Below are 19,236 nucleotides of genomic sequence, written 5' to 3'. Positions count from 1 at the left end.
TCCATGTTTCTCCTCTGAATAATAGAAACAGACTCTTAAATCGCCTCCTGTTTTTCTTTTCCTCCATTCGTTCATACTGCAGTCATATATAGATATTACATATGTGATATATACATACGTATCACATATGCATCTATGTATACATATATATTCTTGTATGAAGAGATATTTGTAAAGAAATGTATGTAAATATTTTGTTTATTTACAGGTGTCTACTTCTCACCCCAGTGTAAGGGCCACGAGTGAGGTACGCGGGCCTCTCACTGTTGTGGCCTCTCCCGTTGCGGAGCACAGGCTCCGGACGCGCAGGCTCAGCGGTCATGGCTCTCGGGCCCAGCCGCTCCGCGGCAGGTGGGATCTTCCCGGACCGGACCGGGGCACGAACCCGTGTCCCCTGCATCAGCAGGCGGACTCTCAACCACTGCGCCACCAGGGAAGCCCCATAGTTTCTTCATTGTTCCTCCTTTGTTTCTGCATTCCCTCACTTCCCTGATTAACAACTGTTTGAATCTGCCCTTTGGTATTCAGGAAGGTCTAGGAGGCTGAAGTCTTTTGCCTGCAAATAAGACACGGAAAGAAAGGCTTTTGTGCCCAGGAGAGCTCCACACAATTCTACTCGGTTTAACTTCCAAGTTATAATTACTGCACACATTTTTTAGCTCCTATGGCAGGCTTCTGGTGGGACAAAGCATAGTCTCCATCATGGTGGAATGTGTTGGGGAAATATAATTAAAAATCTAATCCTCCTCCAACCCAGAAATTCTTTCCACAAAGAGAAAACACTTTTATTATTAAGTAAGCATTAAACCAGGCAATTCGGTAAGAAATTGCAAAGGCAGATACTGTTATACAACCAAACAGATACAGCACATTACATACATATTCTCAAACAATAAACAATAACAAGTTTTCAGGTAAGAGACTTCACGGCGCCATTTGTCACACAGAGTTCATCCTAGATTCACCTGGTAATTAGGGCGACCATCTGGGTTAGCTAATTGCTTTTAGCCAGAGGAAAATTAAACTTCTCGTATCTTTAGGATGGGAGGCAGTTTTGCAACTTGGCCCTTTGATTTCAGTGTCTACCCTTCAACAGAAGCTGGGAGGTAGGGTTGCTATCTCCCCTGAAATTTCCATTTCAAACATGGAAAAAGACATTCCTCTCCCATAAAGCTAACAAAAGGCTTATTTAGTCTTCAAAAGGATATATATATATATATATATATATATATATATATATATATATATTTCAAAGAGGAGAAAGTGCTTAGAATTACAAATTTCCTAAAGTAAATGCTGCGAGGAAAAGGAGGGGAGGGGAATCTCTTCTTTCATTTTCAACGGGAAGAATTAAGCCTCTTATTTTTAATTTCTATTTGTCCTTACAATTGCTACGGTGACCTTGTGTTTTTTCACTTAATGTTAAGGCACTTACCCACAATCTGATTATCACAGCTGTCATATCTTACTCAAAAATTTATGTAAGATAATATGGTCATTAATATACTTTCACGTCCCTCTTTAAACCCATTGCACTGTTTTCCTTACCATTGTTTTTACTGTCTTGAGCTAGTACTCCCAGATGTTTGGAAATACTAGTCACCAAGACCACTTATTAGAATTACAGAGTATGGAAAACAGTGAACCTTTGTAGACAATAGGATAATTGCAGAGCATTCTGCTTTGTTTAATATGAGTCATGGTTTGTTCCAACAGCAGCAGTTTATGTTGTACTCTGTGTTCCTAGCCAGTGGGTAAGTCTATTAATGCAAATTGTGATACTGCTCTAAAAGCCATAGTAAGGTCACACTAGATCCTTTAATATCTTTAATCTTAGTTATTTTAAATTGGGTCTGTGATAGTTCCTACATACATCTGTATCATCCTGGAGTCTGGTTCTGTTGATTGCTTTGTCTCTCTGCACAGTGGGTTCTTTTCTTCTTTGTGTATGTTTGCGAGTGTGTGTGTCTCACAGATTATTATTGCATATCAAATTTTGGGTGTGGTACAGCAGAGAAAGAGGGAGATAGCCTTTATGCTTAGAATGACTCTTCTTTTGCCATGTAATTAGCATGGGGTATGGAGTCATTCTAGATAGGATCTGAGCTGAGTCTGGATTTTGTTGTTACGATGGTTGCCTTCAGTACCGCCCTGGCTTTCAATTCCTGTGGGGTTACACTATGTTTGGGGTGGAGGCCTGACTGCTGGAAGGTTTCCCTGGGGGTCTGCACCGCTGCTGTGGGAGTGACAAGGCTTGCTGCCCTGTCTCAGAGGTTAACGACTTCTGTTTCTTGGGGGAGAAGAATCAAGTGGGGCTTTTGGCCTTCCTGCAGTGGCAGCCCCTTCCTTCTCCACTGAGTGTGCCCTGTACCCAGTCTTTCCCTTGAACACCCAGTGAGTCTCTGGGGAGAAGACTCAGTGGGTATAAACTTCCTGCGTGGCTGTGGCTCTGAGGGTCTGTACCCTCACGCTTGTCTGGGGCCCTGCCTTCCCCCATGTCTGCCCCAGGCATGTCAGTGTTTGCATCTGTCTCTCCTTGGGGGCACAGTAAGTCCTCTACGTATGAACGAGTTCCGTTTGAGAGCGCATTCGTTAAGTCCAATTTGTAAGTCCAACGACGTTAGCCTAGGTACCCAACTAACACAGTCAGCTATGTAGCACTGTACTATAATAGGTTTATAATACTTTTCACACAAATAATACATTAAAAAAACACATAAAATAAAGAAAACATTTTAAATCTTATGATACAGTACCTTGAAGAGTACAGTAGTGCAGTACAGCAGCTGGCATCCAGGGGCTGGCATCGAGTGAACAGGCAGGAAGAGTTACTGCCTGGAGGAGGGAGAGGAGGTGGGAGACGGTAGAGCTGAAGCATCGTCAGCAGTAGGAGACGGAAGGCAAGCTGCCATTTCCCTCACGCCTGAACGCACGGTTGCATCTTTGAAAATTCTCGACTTGAAGGTTCCTATGTAGGGGACTTACTGCACTTGTTTTTTCCTTAGATTTCAGGCTGGGTAGTTGTCTTGCACCTGTGGCTTTCTGATGAGTTCAAGCATTTGTGTGTTATCCAGACTCTCCCGTTAAAGGAGCGGCTCTCTTTCCAGCTTTCTCCATCACTGCAGAAGCTGGAAGGTTGCTAAGCCCTCTCTTCCCTCTTCTTGATTTTCTCTTATTTCCTCCAGGGTGTCCTGCTCAACCCCAGGTGCTTTCACCTTTGGCAGCCTTTACATGAATTATGAGGCCCCACATTTTACCCGACTTTATTGAAAAAGGAATCTACAGAACTACCTTAGATTAATTAACTGGTGCTTACTACCATCTGCAAAAGAGAAGAGAAAAGATGCTCATATACAGAGCCAGTTTTCACGCTGGAAATCTCATTTTAATTTTTTCTTTTTCTGCATTGGCCCAGCAAGTTTCCCATTTACAACTTGAGCCGTGAACTTAAGCAACGGAAGAAGTTTCCCGGGATAACTAGCCATAAACTTATAGTACGTTTCCCTCCATATATGAATACATTGACATTCTGGATGTGAAATATGTAAATCAGACACTTCTGGATTTGTGTCAAGTGCGGCTCTCCTCCTGGAAGCATTGTTTTCCTGCCCCTCCCTAACTATCCCACACAATCCAGTCCTCCCAGAGCGCTTGGTGAAGCTTTTCCATACTGTTAACTCTATCGTATTGATATTTTCTGTTCAAATGAGTCTCCACCACTAACTGGACTCATCTTTGCACGCTCAGCATGTAGATCAATGTCTGGGAATACAAGTGCTCAAGAACCTGGTCAGTTCCTGGTCCCTGCACATCTTATATCCAATGTTCTAGCTACCAATTTATTGGAGGAGCAAGGAGACAGCACCCAATGGAAACTTAGTAGCATCGACATATATACATTACCGAATGTAAAATAGTTGGCTGGTGGGAAGCAGCCCATAGCACAGGGAGATCAGCTCGGTGATTTGCGATGACCTAGAGGGCTGGGATAGGGAGGGTGGGAGAGAGGCTCAAGAGGGAGGGGATATGGGGACATGTGTATGCCTATGGCTGAATTCTCTTTGTGGTGCAAGAGAAACTATCACAGTATGGTGAAGCAATTATGCTCCAATAAAGATCTATTAAAAAAAAAAAGAATACAATTGCCCTAAAGAAAATGGAAGTGTTTAACTCCCATGTAATCTGTTAGGTATGAACCACAGGGCGATCAGCCCTGGGCCTGTTGATGATGACCAAAGGTGAGTGGATAGGGGAATGGATACACCCAGACCTGTGCACTCAGTGCTTTTGGAGGATAACAGATCAGTGGGCAACATCACGTGTAAAATTGAATTGATCAAATAGAGAAGGGAAAGAAAGTAAATGAAGAACACCAGGCCGGGAGTCAGGAAGTTAGAGTTTCTATCCCAGCTCCGCCCTGACCTGTGACCTCAGGGAAGGCAGTTAATGTCTTTGGAATTTTGGGTTTTTTATTGCTTAAATGAAGAGCATTGTATAAATGATCTCTAATATCACTTCTAACATTATATTTGGTGAGTACTTCTAATGAAATGATCCACTATCTGATTACGTGGAAAATATTTAATCCAGGGAACTAAGGTCAACCACTTTAGCAATAAAAACAAATTTTGTTCATGTCCATTTCTAAATCCTCCTCCTATGTGGCAACTTTAGGGTCAGACAAACTGAATAAAAATCTGGGCTTTGGGAAGAGCTATGGGGCCTTGGGTAGTTTTGTTCATCTCTCTAACCTTCAGTTTCTTCATTTTAAAAAATGGGTTTTAGAAGAGTTTCTATTGTATTGAGTTGTTTGAGGATAAACAGACTCCACGCTTATTAAAGGATCTGGAACACGGTATGCCTCCACCTCCAACTGATATTTGCTGCTCTTTTCTTCATCTTTGACATCAGCATGACCAGCATCACCACCACCACCATCATCATCATCAACAGCAGCATCCTCTAACTTTGCTTAGAAACCAAATCATAGCAACCATATTAGAACCTGAGCTGTCGTTGATCAGTCCTAAGACATTAGTGGATTTCAGGTAGAGACGCGTTCCTCTCTCTGCTTGATTTGTATCTCCAAGTCAGTATTTGCAGGTGAGTGATCCAGGACAGCAATGTGCGCATTAAACCCATGGAGGGTGTTCAGAAGTGCTGGCTCGTGAAGCTTACATGGATAAATCCCTTGGGTTTTGAAAATAGTCACATGTGATCCATTATTTGTGACGCATTCTGCATCTCCAAGCAGTTTTTATCTCATTGCCACACCCAAAGCCTCTCCCTACAGCAGGTGTTGGCAGAATAACCAGTTCTAAAATTGACATATGTCCAAGCTGTCTTTTTATGTCCCTCTCTGGGTGTCAGCAGAAGGCTCCAGGACCTCTGAGCACTTATTTAACCGCCGCTTCTTCATCTATATGATAGGAATACTGGTATATAATTAAATGTGGTTAAATATATGTGAATAAATTGAGCTGGTAAGAAGGGGGTTGTTCTTAAAAACATATTTAATTAAGAGCTGTTTTTCACTCAAATACTTCTAGAGGCAACAATAACCATGTGTGTTTTGTATAATTCTCTTCTTCTCCCTCCTTCTCTGTCTACTTGATGAGGCAGAATTTATATAAAACAAAAGTGACACGTTGGGAGTGTACACATCAGTGACTCCTCACAAATCTAAACACCCATGTAGCCACCACTCAGTCAGATTATAGAGCGTTCATCTCAACTAGAAACTTCCCTTGGACTCTTTTGCAATCAATTTCCTCCCTGATTCCAGCCCTGGGAAAGCACTAATCAGCTCTCTGTCAGGTGGGACTCCTGACATACATGTAGAATTATCCAATGGGGACTCTTTCTGTCCAGCTTCTCTCCCACAGCACAGTGTTGAGAAGTTTCATCTGTGGCTCTGCAAGAATCAGTATTTTCTTCCTTTTTATGGCTGAGTCCTGTTTCATTGTTTATCCATTTACTTGCTGATGCCAATTTGAGTTTTTTCCAGTTTGGGGCCATTATTAATAAGACTGCTTTGAACATTGGTACACAAGTACTTTTGTAAACACCTGTTTTCAGTTCTCTTGGGTGGATATCAAGGAGTGGCACTGCTGTACCATATGTTGAGTAAATGTTTAATTTTTATAAGAAATTACCAAACTGATTTCAGAAGTGGTTACACCTTCTTGTATTCTCACCAGCAGTGTATGAGAGTTTTCGTTGCTTCACATTCTCTCCAAAATTTGATATGGCCAGTTCTCTACTTTAATAGATGTGAAATGGTACCCTGTGGGGAGGAACTTTGATATCAGGTAAACATCCATTCAGTATAAAACTTTTAATTTAGTCATCTATTTATTTTGTATCAGTATGGCCTCATTGTATTCTGTTTAATTCAATGCATTATAATCTATTACTTTAAAAATAAAGATACAGGGGCTTCCCTGGTGTCGCAGTGGTTGAGAGTCCGCCTGCCGATGCAGGGGACGCGGGTTCGTGCCCCGGTCCAGGAGGATCCCACATGCCGCGGAGCGGCTGGGCCCGTGAGCCATGGCCGCTGAGCCTGCGCGTCCGGAGCCTGTGCTCCGCAACGGGAGAGGCCACAGCAGTGAGAGGCCCGCGCACCGCGAAAAAGAAAGAAAGAAAGAAAGATACAGGTGTTGAATTTCCCTTCAATTTCTCTTACATGTGGCCACTAGGCAAGGCAGCAGGTTCTCTGCCATCTAGTTGGCCTAGAATATAGGCAAAGCTTTTCAGATCTCATAGATAGATGTCTACCATGCCCTCTACCTGATATGATTCAAATGCCTATGAGCCTTTGTCTTACTTGCTTGCATTTATAAAGTTCCTTTGGAAAACCCAACTAAAATTACAAGTAGTTGAAAGGTGTGGTCTAAAGGCATTCTAACCAACAATTCTTCAAACGCCCCCCCTCCAAAAAAATCCAAACAACTCTATACCAGTTTCAAGTTCATTGAATCATTAGAAATTAATTCAGACATGTGATGGCACTCTGATCTTATTTATTACCTACAATTTTCCATTTTAATGTACAGGAAAAATCCCAGGTCCTGGGCCAAATTTTGATCCTCTCATATTTCTCAGAAACTCATTCCCATCATTTCTTTGCTTCAACCTCATTAAGTGCCCCAATGCTTCCCTGTTCATCAAGGCAACGGCCCCCTGCCCTGCCTTCCCTTCCCACCCGTTCACTGCACCGCTTACTCATGTGACCCACTCTCTGGCCAGTCTGTCAATTCCCTTGACCACGTCTCACACTTAATGGTGAAACATCTACTTCCTCTGCTGTGTTCCTGGGTTGCTAAGTTTGGCTGAGGAAAATTTTAACTTTGCTCACATCCTCCAAAATTCATGGTTTATGAAATCAGCTGGGATGAAGTACTGACTGGGAAGGATTTGGAATGGGTACAGTCCCCTAAGAAAAGCTATGTTTAGAAAATAAAAATTGTCCATACCTGACCTTTATATATTGATGTACTTCAAGGTCAGTTCTTGGCCCTCCTTTCTTATCACTTGACACCCTCTCCCTAGGGTCTCATTCCTGCCTTTAGCTACCCGTTTAAAAAAAAACAAAACAGAATTTTAGGGTTACTGAATAAATAAACTTTTGTTTTCTTTTTTTCATTTTTTATTTGTGGCTGCGTGGCATGCAGGGTCTTATTTCCCTGACCAGGAATCAAACCCATTCCCCCTGCAGTGGAAGCACGGAGTCCTAACCACTGGACCACCAGGGAAGTCCCCCTGGGACTGGGAAATTTTCTGTTGAGCATGTAGGGAAGAACAAATTATTTTACTATTTTTTTTTAAGCAACAAAAGTCTCAGGAAGAGCTTTACATCCTCCCCCTTAACTGCCAAAAGCATTTAGATAGGGGGCCAATCCCAGGAAGAGAGCTATAGTGAGAGTCAAGTACAATGAATATGAGTCAGGTATGGTAGACAGGGGTAGGACGTGAGGGGAAAGAAGGCCCTTTTTTTTTACATCTTTATTGGAGTATAATTGCTTTACAATGGTGGGTTAGTTTCTGCTGTATAACAAAGTGAATCAGCTATATGTATACATATATCCCCATGTCCCCGCCCTCCCACCCTCCCTATCCCACCCCTCTAGGTGGTCACAAAGCACCGAGCTGATCTCCCTGTGCTATGCGGCTGCTTCCCACTAGCTATCTATTTGACAATTGGTAGTGTATATATGTCCATGCCACTCTCTCACTTCGTCCCAGTTTACCCTTTCCCCTCCCCATATCCTCAAGTCCATTCTCTAGTAGGTCTGTGTCTTTATTCCTGTCTTACCCCTAGGTTCTTCATGACATTTTTTTTTCTTAAATTCCATATATATGTGTTAGCATACGGTATTTGTCTTTCTCTTTCTGACTTACTTCACTCTGTTTGACAGACTCTAGGTCTATCCACCTCATTACAAATAGCTCAATTTCGTTTCTTTTTATGGCTGAGTAATATTCCATTGTATATATGTTCACATCTTCTTTATCCATTCATCCGATGATGAACACTTAGGTTGTTTCCATCTCCTGGTTATTGTAAATAGAGCTGCAATGAACATTTTGGTACATGACTCTTTTTGAATTATGGTTTTCTCAGGGTATATGCCCAGTAGTGGGATTGCTGGGTCATATGGTAGTTCTATTTGTAGTTTTTTAAGGAACCTCCATACTGTTCTCCACAGTGGCTGTATCAATTTACATTCCCACCAACAGTGCAAGAGGGTTCCCTTTTAGCAAGGCCCTTTTGATCAAAGCCTTCTCTGTGTCCCATTGTCTGTGCATAGCATGGCAAACTTTTGTTTACCAAGCATTTGTTTTTCCCTATCTTCCTGTAAATCTTTCCCTCCCCTTTGAAGTCCCAGCCCCCTACATGCTTTTCCTTCTCTCGGATGCCATATAAGCCTCAATTGACTAATTTGTCCTCGAGTCTCATTTTTCCTATGGGGTCCCCATAAGTATGTAATTATATTGGATTTTCTCCTGCTAAGCTGTCTCTGTCAACTTAATTCTTAGAACAGTCAGAAGAACATAGAGGGTAGAGGAAAGTATTTTCCTTCCCCAACAAGCATAACAAATTTCAGGCTCCAGATCGTGTCCTGCAGATGAGCTCAAGACTCATGGATTCAAGTGCTTACTAGACAACTCCATTTGGATGTCTCAAAAGGAATTTTACAAAGTGCAAACTCAAGCCGAGGATCATCTCTTCTCTCCAAAACGAAATCTTCTTCCATCCAACCAGTTGGTTAGGCCAGAAACTTCATCATAGGTCTCGGGTTCTATCTCTCATTTCTGCCATATATAATGTGTTACTAAAATTCTATGAATTTTAGTTCCTAAACAATTATCACACGTAACTATCTGTGAGGGAGGAAGAAACTTTATTCCACCGCACACGGGAGAGACCCAGGAAGACTGAGAAACTTGACAAAATGGCCCCAAACCTCACCTTAAAGACCATCTTCAGAGAAGACAAAAGAGGATGTTGGGTGTAGTGGTTTGGGACTTCAAAAATGCAGCTGACATGGAGATGGAAAAGCAAATGTTTGGTAACATGTTTGCTGGGCCAGGCGGAGACTATGGGCACAGAGGGGACTGATCTCCAGGCCCTGCTGAGCTTCCCCACCACCTCTCGCCCATATTCTCTGCAGGTACCTCTGGTGATAGCTCTGTTGTGGGAACAGGCCCTTGATCTAAACTCTTTAGGCAGCTAAGTGGGAGATAAAAAGAAAGACTTCCTGGGTCTTCCTGGGTCCTCTGTTTCTTAAAAATTATTAGCCTAAATTAATCCTCACGCCAAAAGGACACATTTTGGAGTGGCAAATTTTACTCCGCAAATATTTATCTCAGTTCCACTCTTGACGTTCTAATGGTTTACTAGTAATTTCACTATATCCATGCTGTTCTTTCCTCTCACCCATTTACATCATAATAACCAGATACATATTTTAAAGTGGCAGATATGATCTCTATCCCCCTTTGGAAAACAAACAAAACCTGAAATGAAGCAGGACCCTATGGTCCTTCCCCCCATGTCCTCAGCCTGCTTTTTGTCTGTGGAAATAACTTTAGCCAAAGAATAAGTTTAATTAGAGAAGTGAGAACATGCAGAAACAAAGGAAAACGAAGGAGATCCAATGATAGTAATTTAGTCATTAAGCAAAGTCAAGGACTTTTATTTCCTTCTCAAGGGCTGTAGATAATATTCTGAGCCGTATCTTGTGAGCTGTATTATAGATACTGAAACCCACACCGGGTGGAAGAAGTTAACTACATGGTGACCGGACTGTAGCCGTGACATGAGCTGCCACAATTCTGAGAACCTCAAGGAAATGGGAAAAAACCAACCCTGGAACTGAAGACTAACTGTACTTAAAACAATCAAGATGACACAGGTCAGACCACCTCATGACCAGTTTCACGGTGACTGTCAGAGCTGCCTGTCATCAGAGCTGTTTCTGCATGGAGCCCCTCCCTCTGGGTATAAAAGCTCTTGCCCCCTGATTGTCAGGGCGGGAGTCGGCCTTTGGACAGGGGTCTGCCCTCCCCCCCTGGTTGCCAGCGTCCAAATTGAAGCAAACTTTCCTTTCCACCAACCTGGCCTCTTTATTGGACTTTGAGCAGTGAGCAGCCGGGCCCCCCTTTCGTTACAAACCTACAATGTCTTTTCATTTCTTTAGCGATAAAACACAAAGTTCCTAACATGGACTCAAAGCCTTTCATGCTCTGGTACCAGTCTACCTCTTCAGCCTCATCATGCTCTACACTTGTTTTGAATTTTTCTTTTTATAAATTATTATATTTCCGAATTATCTCTCCTATGTGTGGCAGGCCACTTGCACTTTGTTGAAAAGAAAGAAAGCAAAACAGGAAAAGCAACAAGTAGTATGAATAAGCACTGTATTATTGATAATGTGTTTTATAAGAGGAAAACTTTTTGGCATGTAAGCGTTCCACAGATCACTTAAATTCAAATAAATGTGGGTGTCTAGGTGAGTAGGTTTAAATAGTAGATACGATGTTCGAAACAGCAGCTATGTTATTTCAAATTCAGGTGAAGATAGAGTGTTGAAATATCCTTTTATTCTATCTTGAACATTTTGTCCACATGGGAGTTACCATGGGGAGATACAGTAGGTTTAGTGTACATGCTTAGTGATGATTATGAGTTTGGAAAGGGAAATGAATCAAAGACAACCTGTTACTTCCAGCAATCAAGGCTCAGGAACAGTTCTGTGAATGTGCCCCGAGTGTAGCCACTGGCTAATCACATCTCAGGGGAAGAGACTCTGCCATAGAAGAGGAGGCTGTTGGTCTTGTTGTGCTTGATGAGGAACAGGAAAGGGTGGTCACAGTGGAAACTGTCTGCCTCTATTGCTAGTTTTCGAACCATTACTATTCCAGTCCCACCGGCAGCCTCTGCACCCTCCTCATTCACCTCCACGAAGGACTTGTGGAGGACTTCCGACACCACCAGCTCTCGTTCACTGCTCATGCCTGAGAAGTCGGCTTTCCCCTCAACGAAGGCGTCCACCATCCCCAGGGCTCTCAGCATGGGCTTGAGGTCATAGGTCTCCTCCACTTTGAACCGAGGTAAGTGTAGCTCCATTGCACGCTCTTTCATATTCTGTGGGCTCGTCCACTCTATTAACTTCTCAGCAGTGAGCTGATCTTCAAGCTATAACAATGAAAAAGGGAACAACTGGCAAGATTGTCAGTGGACACGGAGCCCCCCTTAACGTTGGATTGAAACGTGGAAGTCCTTTAACAGTAAAAACATAAATACAGGAGATTCAGTTGATAGGGTTTTATCTGAGGAGGTAAAAATAACAGAGTCCTGAATATATATTATATAATCAAATAAATGTTCTTATATTTTCATGGCTTTGCTATTTTTATGTATATATGTACACATTACTAATATATGCATGTGTATAAATATCTATACAAATGGATATATATATATGCACACATATATGAAACAGAATGGTTAAATAAAATTATTTGTAGAAGATGAGCTATCCACTTCTTAGGCTCGTTCTCTATTTCGTGTTTCACTTTCAAATAACCTCTTGTCAATGTTCTTTCGTCCATAAATTTTTACATAGTGCATTTACAGCGTATAGCCTACTTTTATTCCTTTTTCTTGCTTCATTTATTTGTAAACTTTTCCTGTATAGATATATGTTTCTCTAATCAAGTTTACATTGTTACATAATACTACCATTAAATTGATACTCAGTATATATATCTTTACTTAATATCTTTTAAGCATTCACTGCATGTCAGTCCCTAACCTAACCTAAGGTAATACAAACATGTATTTTTCCTCGTTTAAAATTTTTCATTATTTTGAGCCACTTCTGTCCAAAAGCTTTTCCCTTGTTTAGACTTGTTGTTATAGGATAAAATCCTAGGACTGAGATTCCCAATGTCATTGATAATGGGGAATTTAGAGCTGAAGCAGAAATATTCTGATGACTCTTCACATTTATTGCCATATTGCTTTCCCTAAGGATTTCCGGTTTCCAGTGTTACGAGATATGTATTTTGAGTGTGGCGAGTTTACTGCCACTTCCACATCATCATCGACTATTATAGTAACGGCTTATGGCCTTTTATGCCAGATATTGTTATTGGTATTTTTACATATTAACTTTATTATAACAATGCTAACAGGAAAATTCTCTAATCCCCCCCTTTTTTGAAATCTTAGCAACGAGGCTCTGAATGAGCCTTTGGTCCATTCTGAGCACTTAGGGACCAAATACTTCAAAATTTAAAAGTGGGCATCAAGATAAAGCTATTTGTCCACCGTCTACAAAAGCACTGTGAATTAGTGGGCAATATGTAACCGCTTTGTTTTTTTAATTTCCTTATTTTACTTGTGAGTGAACTTGCAAATATTTCTATGTGTCCCCTATGTATGAGTGTTAATCTCCTTGTCGTCAAATGAGTGGACTGGAATATATCAGAGGTTCGTATGGTTGCAAAATAGTTATGTGTGTATCTAGGTATATATTTTTTGTGAACTGACATTCCATAGTTTCATCAGAATATTAACGTGACCTGTGATGTACAGAAACACTATTCGTGTCATACCGTGACACCTAAGGTATCGGTTTTATTGTTGTGTGCTTGAGCTCTGCCAGCCACTAGCACCAGTCTGTGAGCAGCCCACAGAGCAGTGTCTCACTAGGAATTTAAGCAAGAGTAGGCAGCATTGGGGGTGCCAGCTTTTACCTGCTGCAGACCATCCACGTCATTGGGCAGCAGCAGAAACATGCTTAGCTCTTGGCCTTTGTACGGTATTTCCAGGATCTTGACTTGCATGTCCTCCAGTGACGTGAAATTGAAAAGGTCGGTTTGTTTCATCATCTGCACAGGTTTGCTTGTATCCTGCAATAAAGTCATGTGGCAAGAAAATGCGAAGTGAGCATAAGTCCAAAAGAAAGGTAATATTATCGTAATACCAAATACATCCTCCTTCTAAGAGATGATCTCGGAAATCTGTGAATTAGAGACAAGAGTTTCTTCAAGGAATCCCAACTAAATAAAGTTAAAAAAAAAAAGACAAGAAAATAAGCCTTGACAAATTCTATCTTCTACCCACAGCAGCTCTATATTAATCACTAGATATTTACATTTCACACTGAATGTGTAGCATGTTATGTGATATACATAATTTATAGACAATACCTTGTTCAGCGAAAATTGTTCCTCCCCAGTATTTTCTTTCTTAAATTCCTTGTGCCACTTCCCTTTGAAATAGACTGCGTTCACCAGAACCAGAACGGTCAATCCACTAACAGAGCCTCCGGGAAAGAGATCCTTGATTTTTTCTGCAAAGAAAGAAAATCAAAGGTTTGTCATGAAAGGCACAAGTGGTTTGTCTGGAAGATGCTTTGAAAGTTACAAGTGACGATTAAATATTCACACAAATCACCACATTAGGGACTCTGTGCCCGATTGTTCACAAGGTGAAGCTTTCCTCACGGCGCCAGCCTGATGGAGTCGCCCTCATGCAGACACCCCTTCTTCTGACTGGGAACGTGTTTGGTCTCTGGGGTGACATCAGTCATCTCACACTGAATTCTGATGGACTGATTTCAGCTGATCTTTCCACTGGTCAGTTTTCTCCCTCCCTCCCTACCACCCTCTCTGTCCCCTCAATTACTACCACCCTCCCCTGTTACCTCCATCCTTCCTTCTATTCTTCTTTTCTTCTTCACTTTCTTCTTTACTTTCTATTTTTTGAAACTTGAACTCACCACTCAGAGGGAATGGGCCTGAATGTTCTTTAGGACAAATGACATGAACGCTAGAATCGAAAACATGGACTCAGACACCATGTCCCGGGGTGTCTTTGTCTTCATTTGCCATGTTGAGTTGCTGTAGGTTTGGCCTGTATTTAGGACGGGAGGTAGGATATTATTCATAGAATGGAGACATCATCCAGCCGCCTTCCATGGTTGGGGAGGACGACTGTGGCCATCCCTGCAGGATGCGGGGATGGGGAAGTGGTCAGGCAGCTCCTGCTGCAGGTGGCAAGAAGGGTGGTTGGCAGGAGAGTGGCTCGTCTCCCAGTTAACAAAGGATAAGGGAACCCTTTTAATATTATCTCTTAGGGATCATAATCCAGACGTTAAGCCTCTAATTTAAAGAAAAAATGCGAATCAACCTGAAGTTTGAGCAGAGAGTTGGGATCCATAGAGATACTGTCATCCACAGACTCAGCTGAGTTTCCAGGTAGCTGGTCCTGGGATCCCTCCCGGGCTCCCCTTGTTTCTCTCCACACTGACGTGGACCATTCCACCCTCTGCAGTGCCCGCCTCCATCCCCTGCAATCTCATCTCACCCCGGCTCCTGGCACCCCATGCAGTGTCCAGCACAGCGCTCACACACAGCGGGGAATCTACAGTGATTTTGAAGGAGTGACTCTCCCATAACCTACTATTAGTTTGGCTTTCCACCCAGGAATTAATCATCTTCCGACTTTCTTCTGCAGCATTGACAAAATCAGCAGATTCCACACTGGCTAGGTAAAATTTCTCAACATTATCCATGTATGCCTATGATATGGGCAGGAAGAAAGGAGGGATTAAGAGTAATTTATCAGTAACTATGTAGGTTTTCCCAGATTAAACTGTGTTCAGTAATGACCAAACAGAGTACCTGAAACAATCCTTACGCCCACTTCCCCGGTGGGTTGTCAGGCTCTGGGACACTCTAGTGGGGGGCGTCGCGAGGCAGGAGCTGAATGCCCCCAGGGCAAATGCTCCCCATGTGGGTCAGCCAGGCTCCTCTGCCTCCCCCTCCCCCATTAGGAGATGGGATCAGTGGACCCAGGATGCAGACCAAAGGTGTGACAGGTCATGAAACTTACCTGAAGAAACAGAGCAGTCTTTTCTCCATAGAGCCTGTTGGCTACGTTCAGCTCATAGGCATCAGTGGGTTTCTTAAACTCAGTCAGAAGCTTTTGAAATTGATGATGAATATTTCCTGGCCTTTCAACCTTCAAACACCAGAAAGTCAGCTCATTAGACTCTCATTGTATGTAAACACTACACCCCCATAGGTCTGTGAGCTCTGTTCCTAGAGTTTGGTATCCCCAGGGATGACATTTGTTGCTATCTCCCCATATATGGTGTATTTTACCAGAAATACCCTTCATAATCCTTACATTCAATCTTCCAGGTAATTCTTCCTCCTGCTCTAACACACTCCAGCCTTTTCTCTTTCGAACTAGAGATGCAGCACCATTCCACTATTGGATTGTGTTTTAATTGTCTCAAATGTTTAGGGACCAGCTAAAACTTAAACTCCTTGAGAGCCAGAGCCATAGTGCATCTCTAACAGTCATCGACTGTATGAGAACATGAAATTTGTGTATTGCCCTATGTTATGACATGGAGTCCTGTTTTACTCCTTGGAGGGATTACTTTCTAAGACCCCTTGACTGTGCTCTTTGGCTGTTCGCTATGCCAGTCACTCTGAAGTAGGAGCAGTGTGTCTCTGGTACGCTGCCAACAGCTGCACTTCAGCATCTCTAAGTCTTTAGTTCAATTGACACGAAAACAAGAGAGTTCAGAGAACTAAGAAACTTCTCCAAGGAGACAGAGCCAATTTTTCAACTCACGCTTATCTCAACCAGAACCTTCCACTTGCTAACTAAGAGTTTTGGACTATTTAGGCTACCAATCATAATTCTCACTCCATCATTTTCCAAAATATAGTTGATCATATGCTTATTGCTCTTAATCTAATTTAGGGGTTAATTAAAATCATATAATTTTAGCAACATATTGTGATTACTATAGTTATTATTATTCTATAATAATAATAATACATAACGTTTATGGGGGTTTCTGTCATCCAGGCACTCTTGTCCTGTTTTACATGTAGTTGCATGTCTTGTAGCAGACGTTTTATTGCTCCTAGTTAATTTGTATGACGTCAAATTGTGGCTCAGAGCAGTTGTATTTTGCCACGTTCTCCATTCCTGAACAGAAGAGCACAATTTGAAGCTCCTGAGTTCCCTGGTAGCCTAGTGGTTAGGATTCCAGGCTTTCATTCCCGTGGCCTGTGTTCAAGCCCTGGCTGGGGAAGTGAGATCCTGCCAGCTGCATGGCATGGCAAAAAAAACATTCTTCAGTTTGAAGCTCCTTTGGGTTTCAGAACCCCTGCTCTTAAGAACATGCTACTCTTCTTTCAAGAAAACAAATATATAAAATAAATAAGTACATAAGATGATATGAGAAACAACTCTGTCCAATCTATTTTGCTTAAGATGTCCCCTAAAAACTGGCTTTTCCCTGTTTATCTGAAAGTCCCAGTTTAAACTCCGACCCTCTTGGATATGTGATGTCCTAGATCCAATGCTCTGTGACTCACGGGATCTCTTGCAGCTCCTCCTCCTTCTGTGTTCTCTGCGATTGCATTCGCGTGCAGGACCTGGAGGAGACGGGGAGTGAGACAAGGAGACTTTAGAGATCTATGTACCCCAGAGTAAATAGAAAAGAAAGAAAAGAAGGAAGGAAGGAAGAAAGAAAGAAGGAAGGAAAGACAGAATCAAAACAAAATGCCAAATCAAAAAAAAAAAAAAAAAACCAAAAAGAAAGAAAGAAAAAGAACAAAGAAATGTTCCGTGCAAGCACTGGCTCCTTGAAAAACACAACCTGCGTGTGAAAAACACAAAGCTGGTTGATCACCAGCCAGTTCAAAGAATCCTGATTCATTTTTCGTTCATTGCTGAGCAAACATGTAAAGATGTCTCCCATGGATTTTAGTCAACGCACCACTTCTACCTGAACTCTACCATTTAAAGCCCCACCCGTGGTCACTGGGCAGTTGTAGGGTTCATCCCAGCTCCCAAAGGAAGTCTAGGCACAGGGAAGAGATGGGGCGGAGAGCTGGGGGAGAGCATATGCTCCCACAGCTCTGTGCCCGCCCAGTCCGGGGGAGGTTTGCAGCTTCCTGTGCTACCCCTGGGGACAGCCAGGTCTGTGATCATCTGCACAGAAGCCACCAGGGAAACCAGGACAAACTGGTAAATGTAAATGTAAACCTACCTTCTGGATTTCTGATGCGGTGTCTCCTCGGGCCCCCAAGGAAGTCATGGCTAAGGCAGACATGATACTCAAAGGGGAATAGAAGATATTTTCCTTCTCTAATTGTCTGATCTGTTGGAACAGGTCCACTGCAAAGTGGATGATTCCTTCCCCGAGTGAACTCATGGTGGCTTGATGTAGTCTGGAACTCCTGCAGAAGCATCAAATTTATTTTATAATGAGTTTACTGAAAGGGAGGTTAGTCTGTAATAAAATTTTCATAAAAAATGCCTTATATGTGGGTTGTGGGATTCTGAAAACTATAGCTTCCTTCCTTTTACTTTTAAAGCTTTTTTCAATGTACATGTATACACTTCATAATTAGAAGACTATCGAAATAGTATTTAAAGAAAACTTTTGTGGGGACTTCCCTGGCAGTGTGGTTAAGACTGTGCACTTCCCATGCAGGATGGCGCAGGTTCGATCCCTGGTCAAGGAACTAAGATCCCACATGCCGTGTGGTGTGGCAAAAAAAAAAAAAAAAAATAGGAAAAGAAAACTTTTGTGAAAACTAATAGAATATCTTTATCTTTTCTTCCTTACTGGCTGTACTAAGACTGGGTAGAAAATGCATTATAACAGATCAAAGACAAAGATTGATGTGTAACATCCCACCATCTCTCATGAGGCACCTCTATGCCTTTTTCTTGAGGGATCTGTGGGTACTGGACATCCTACCCTCCCAAACACACTTCCTCCTAAGGGAGCATTTGGTTTTTGGAAATAAATAAATTACCTAAAGATTAAAGGAAATGAAAAATTGTTTTACTTTTGTCCTGGCTAAAGAAACAATCAGACAAAACAAATTAGATAAATAATGTAACACACATCATTGTCATTATTTTCAGGAAGCATTCACGTAGTGAAAAGCAGAGCTGCTGGAAGCACTTACCTGTGAGCCTGAAGGAAGCAGAGGTGGGCAGACAGACTGTGAGCTGATGTGCCGCGAATCGTCAGGTCTGGACTATATACCTCTCTCTTGCTGCCTCCCATCCTTCACAGCAGCTGGTATTTCAAGTAAAGCAGCTTCTGATTTCTTCACCAGGCTACTCATCAGCTTCATGAGCACGAAGTCTCTATGAGTAAACGTAAGATTATTGTTTTATTCTCGTGCGTCCTTTTCACCTGCAGAAGAAATTGTGATCTGCGATCACTGGCTCATATGAAATGCATGTAGGTGCCTTTCTAGCGCCAAGGAGAATAAAGTTAAATTCTAACTTCTTCACGTGCCCTGAGCTACTGCGCCCCACCAGAAATAACCCTTAGAATATCTTTCTTGTCTTACAATGTTGAATTGTCTTTAAGACCACTTCTAACACCAACAATTAAAAAGCTGACATTTTCTAGTTTATGTTCTGAAAGGGCTTCTCCAACCCGACCATTTCCTTAAGAATTATTCTGTATAACCAGGAAAATAGTTCCAATTCTCAGCTTAAGAGATACTGGTGAAGTGTCTCAGCAGTAGGTGCAGAACAGGCATCATTTGCCTTCCCTTAAAGGCTGGACCTTGGCTGTGGTCCCCCCTGTGACCCCCATGCCCCTTGCAGCCAATCCCAGATGGCCAATGACTTCTAAGGTCAGTGGGAAGCTCATTTCCCTGCAG

General features: G+C 42.2%; 1 protein-coding gene across 1 annotated transcript; it reads right to left on the bottom strand.

The window, feature by feature from the left end:
- Positions 1 to 11,290: 11,290 nt before the first annotated feature.
- Positions 11,291 to 18,626, bottom strand: LOC309970200 (serpin B3-like; the record flags this gene model as incomplete). Its single annotated transcript, XM_082852463.1, has 8 exons — positions 11,291 to 11,701; positions 13,267 to 13,422; positions 13,723 to 13,865; positions 14,978 to 15,095; positions 15,410 to 15,538; positions 16,918 to 16,977; positions 17,595 to 17,784; positions 18,526 to 18,626. 8 exons carry the CDS (start codon positions 18,624 to 18,626, stop codon positions 11,291 to 11,293), a joined length of 1,308 nt encoding a protein of 435 aa, XP_082708589.1.
- Between the last annotated feature and the right edge of the window lie 610 nt (positions 18,627 to 19,236).

Source organism: Leucopleurus acutus, assembly GCF_964270905.1.
Source record: "Leucopleurus acutus genome assembly, chromosome: 13".
NCBI lineage: Eukaryota > Metazoa > Chordata > Mammalia > Artiodactyla > Delphinidae > Leucopleurus > Leucopleurus acutus.
The sequence above is the reverse complement of the archived record's forward strand: the minus strand, read 5'-3'. Positions and strand labels throughout refer to the sequence as shown.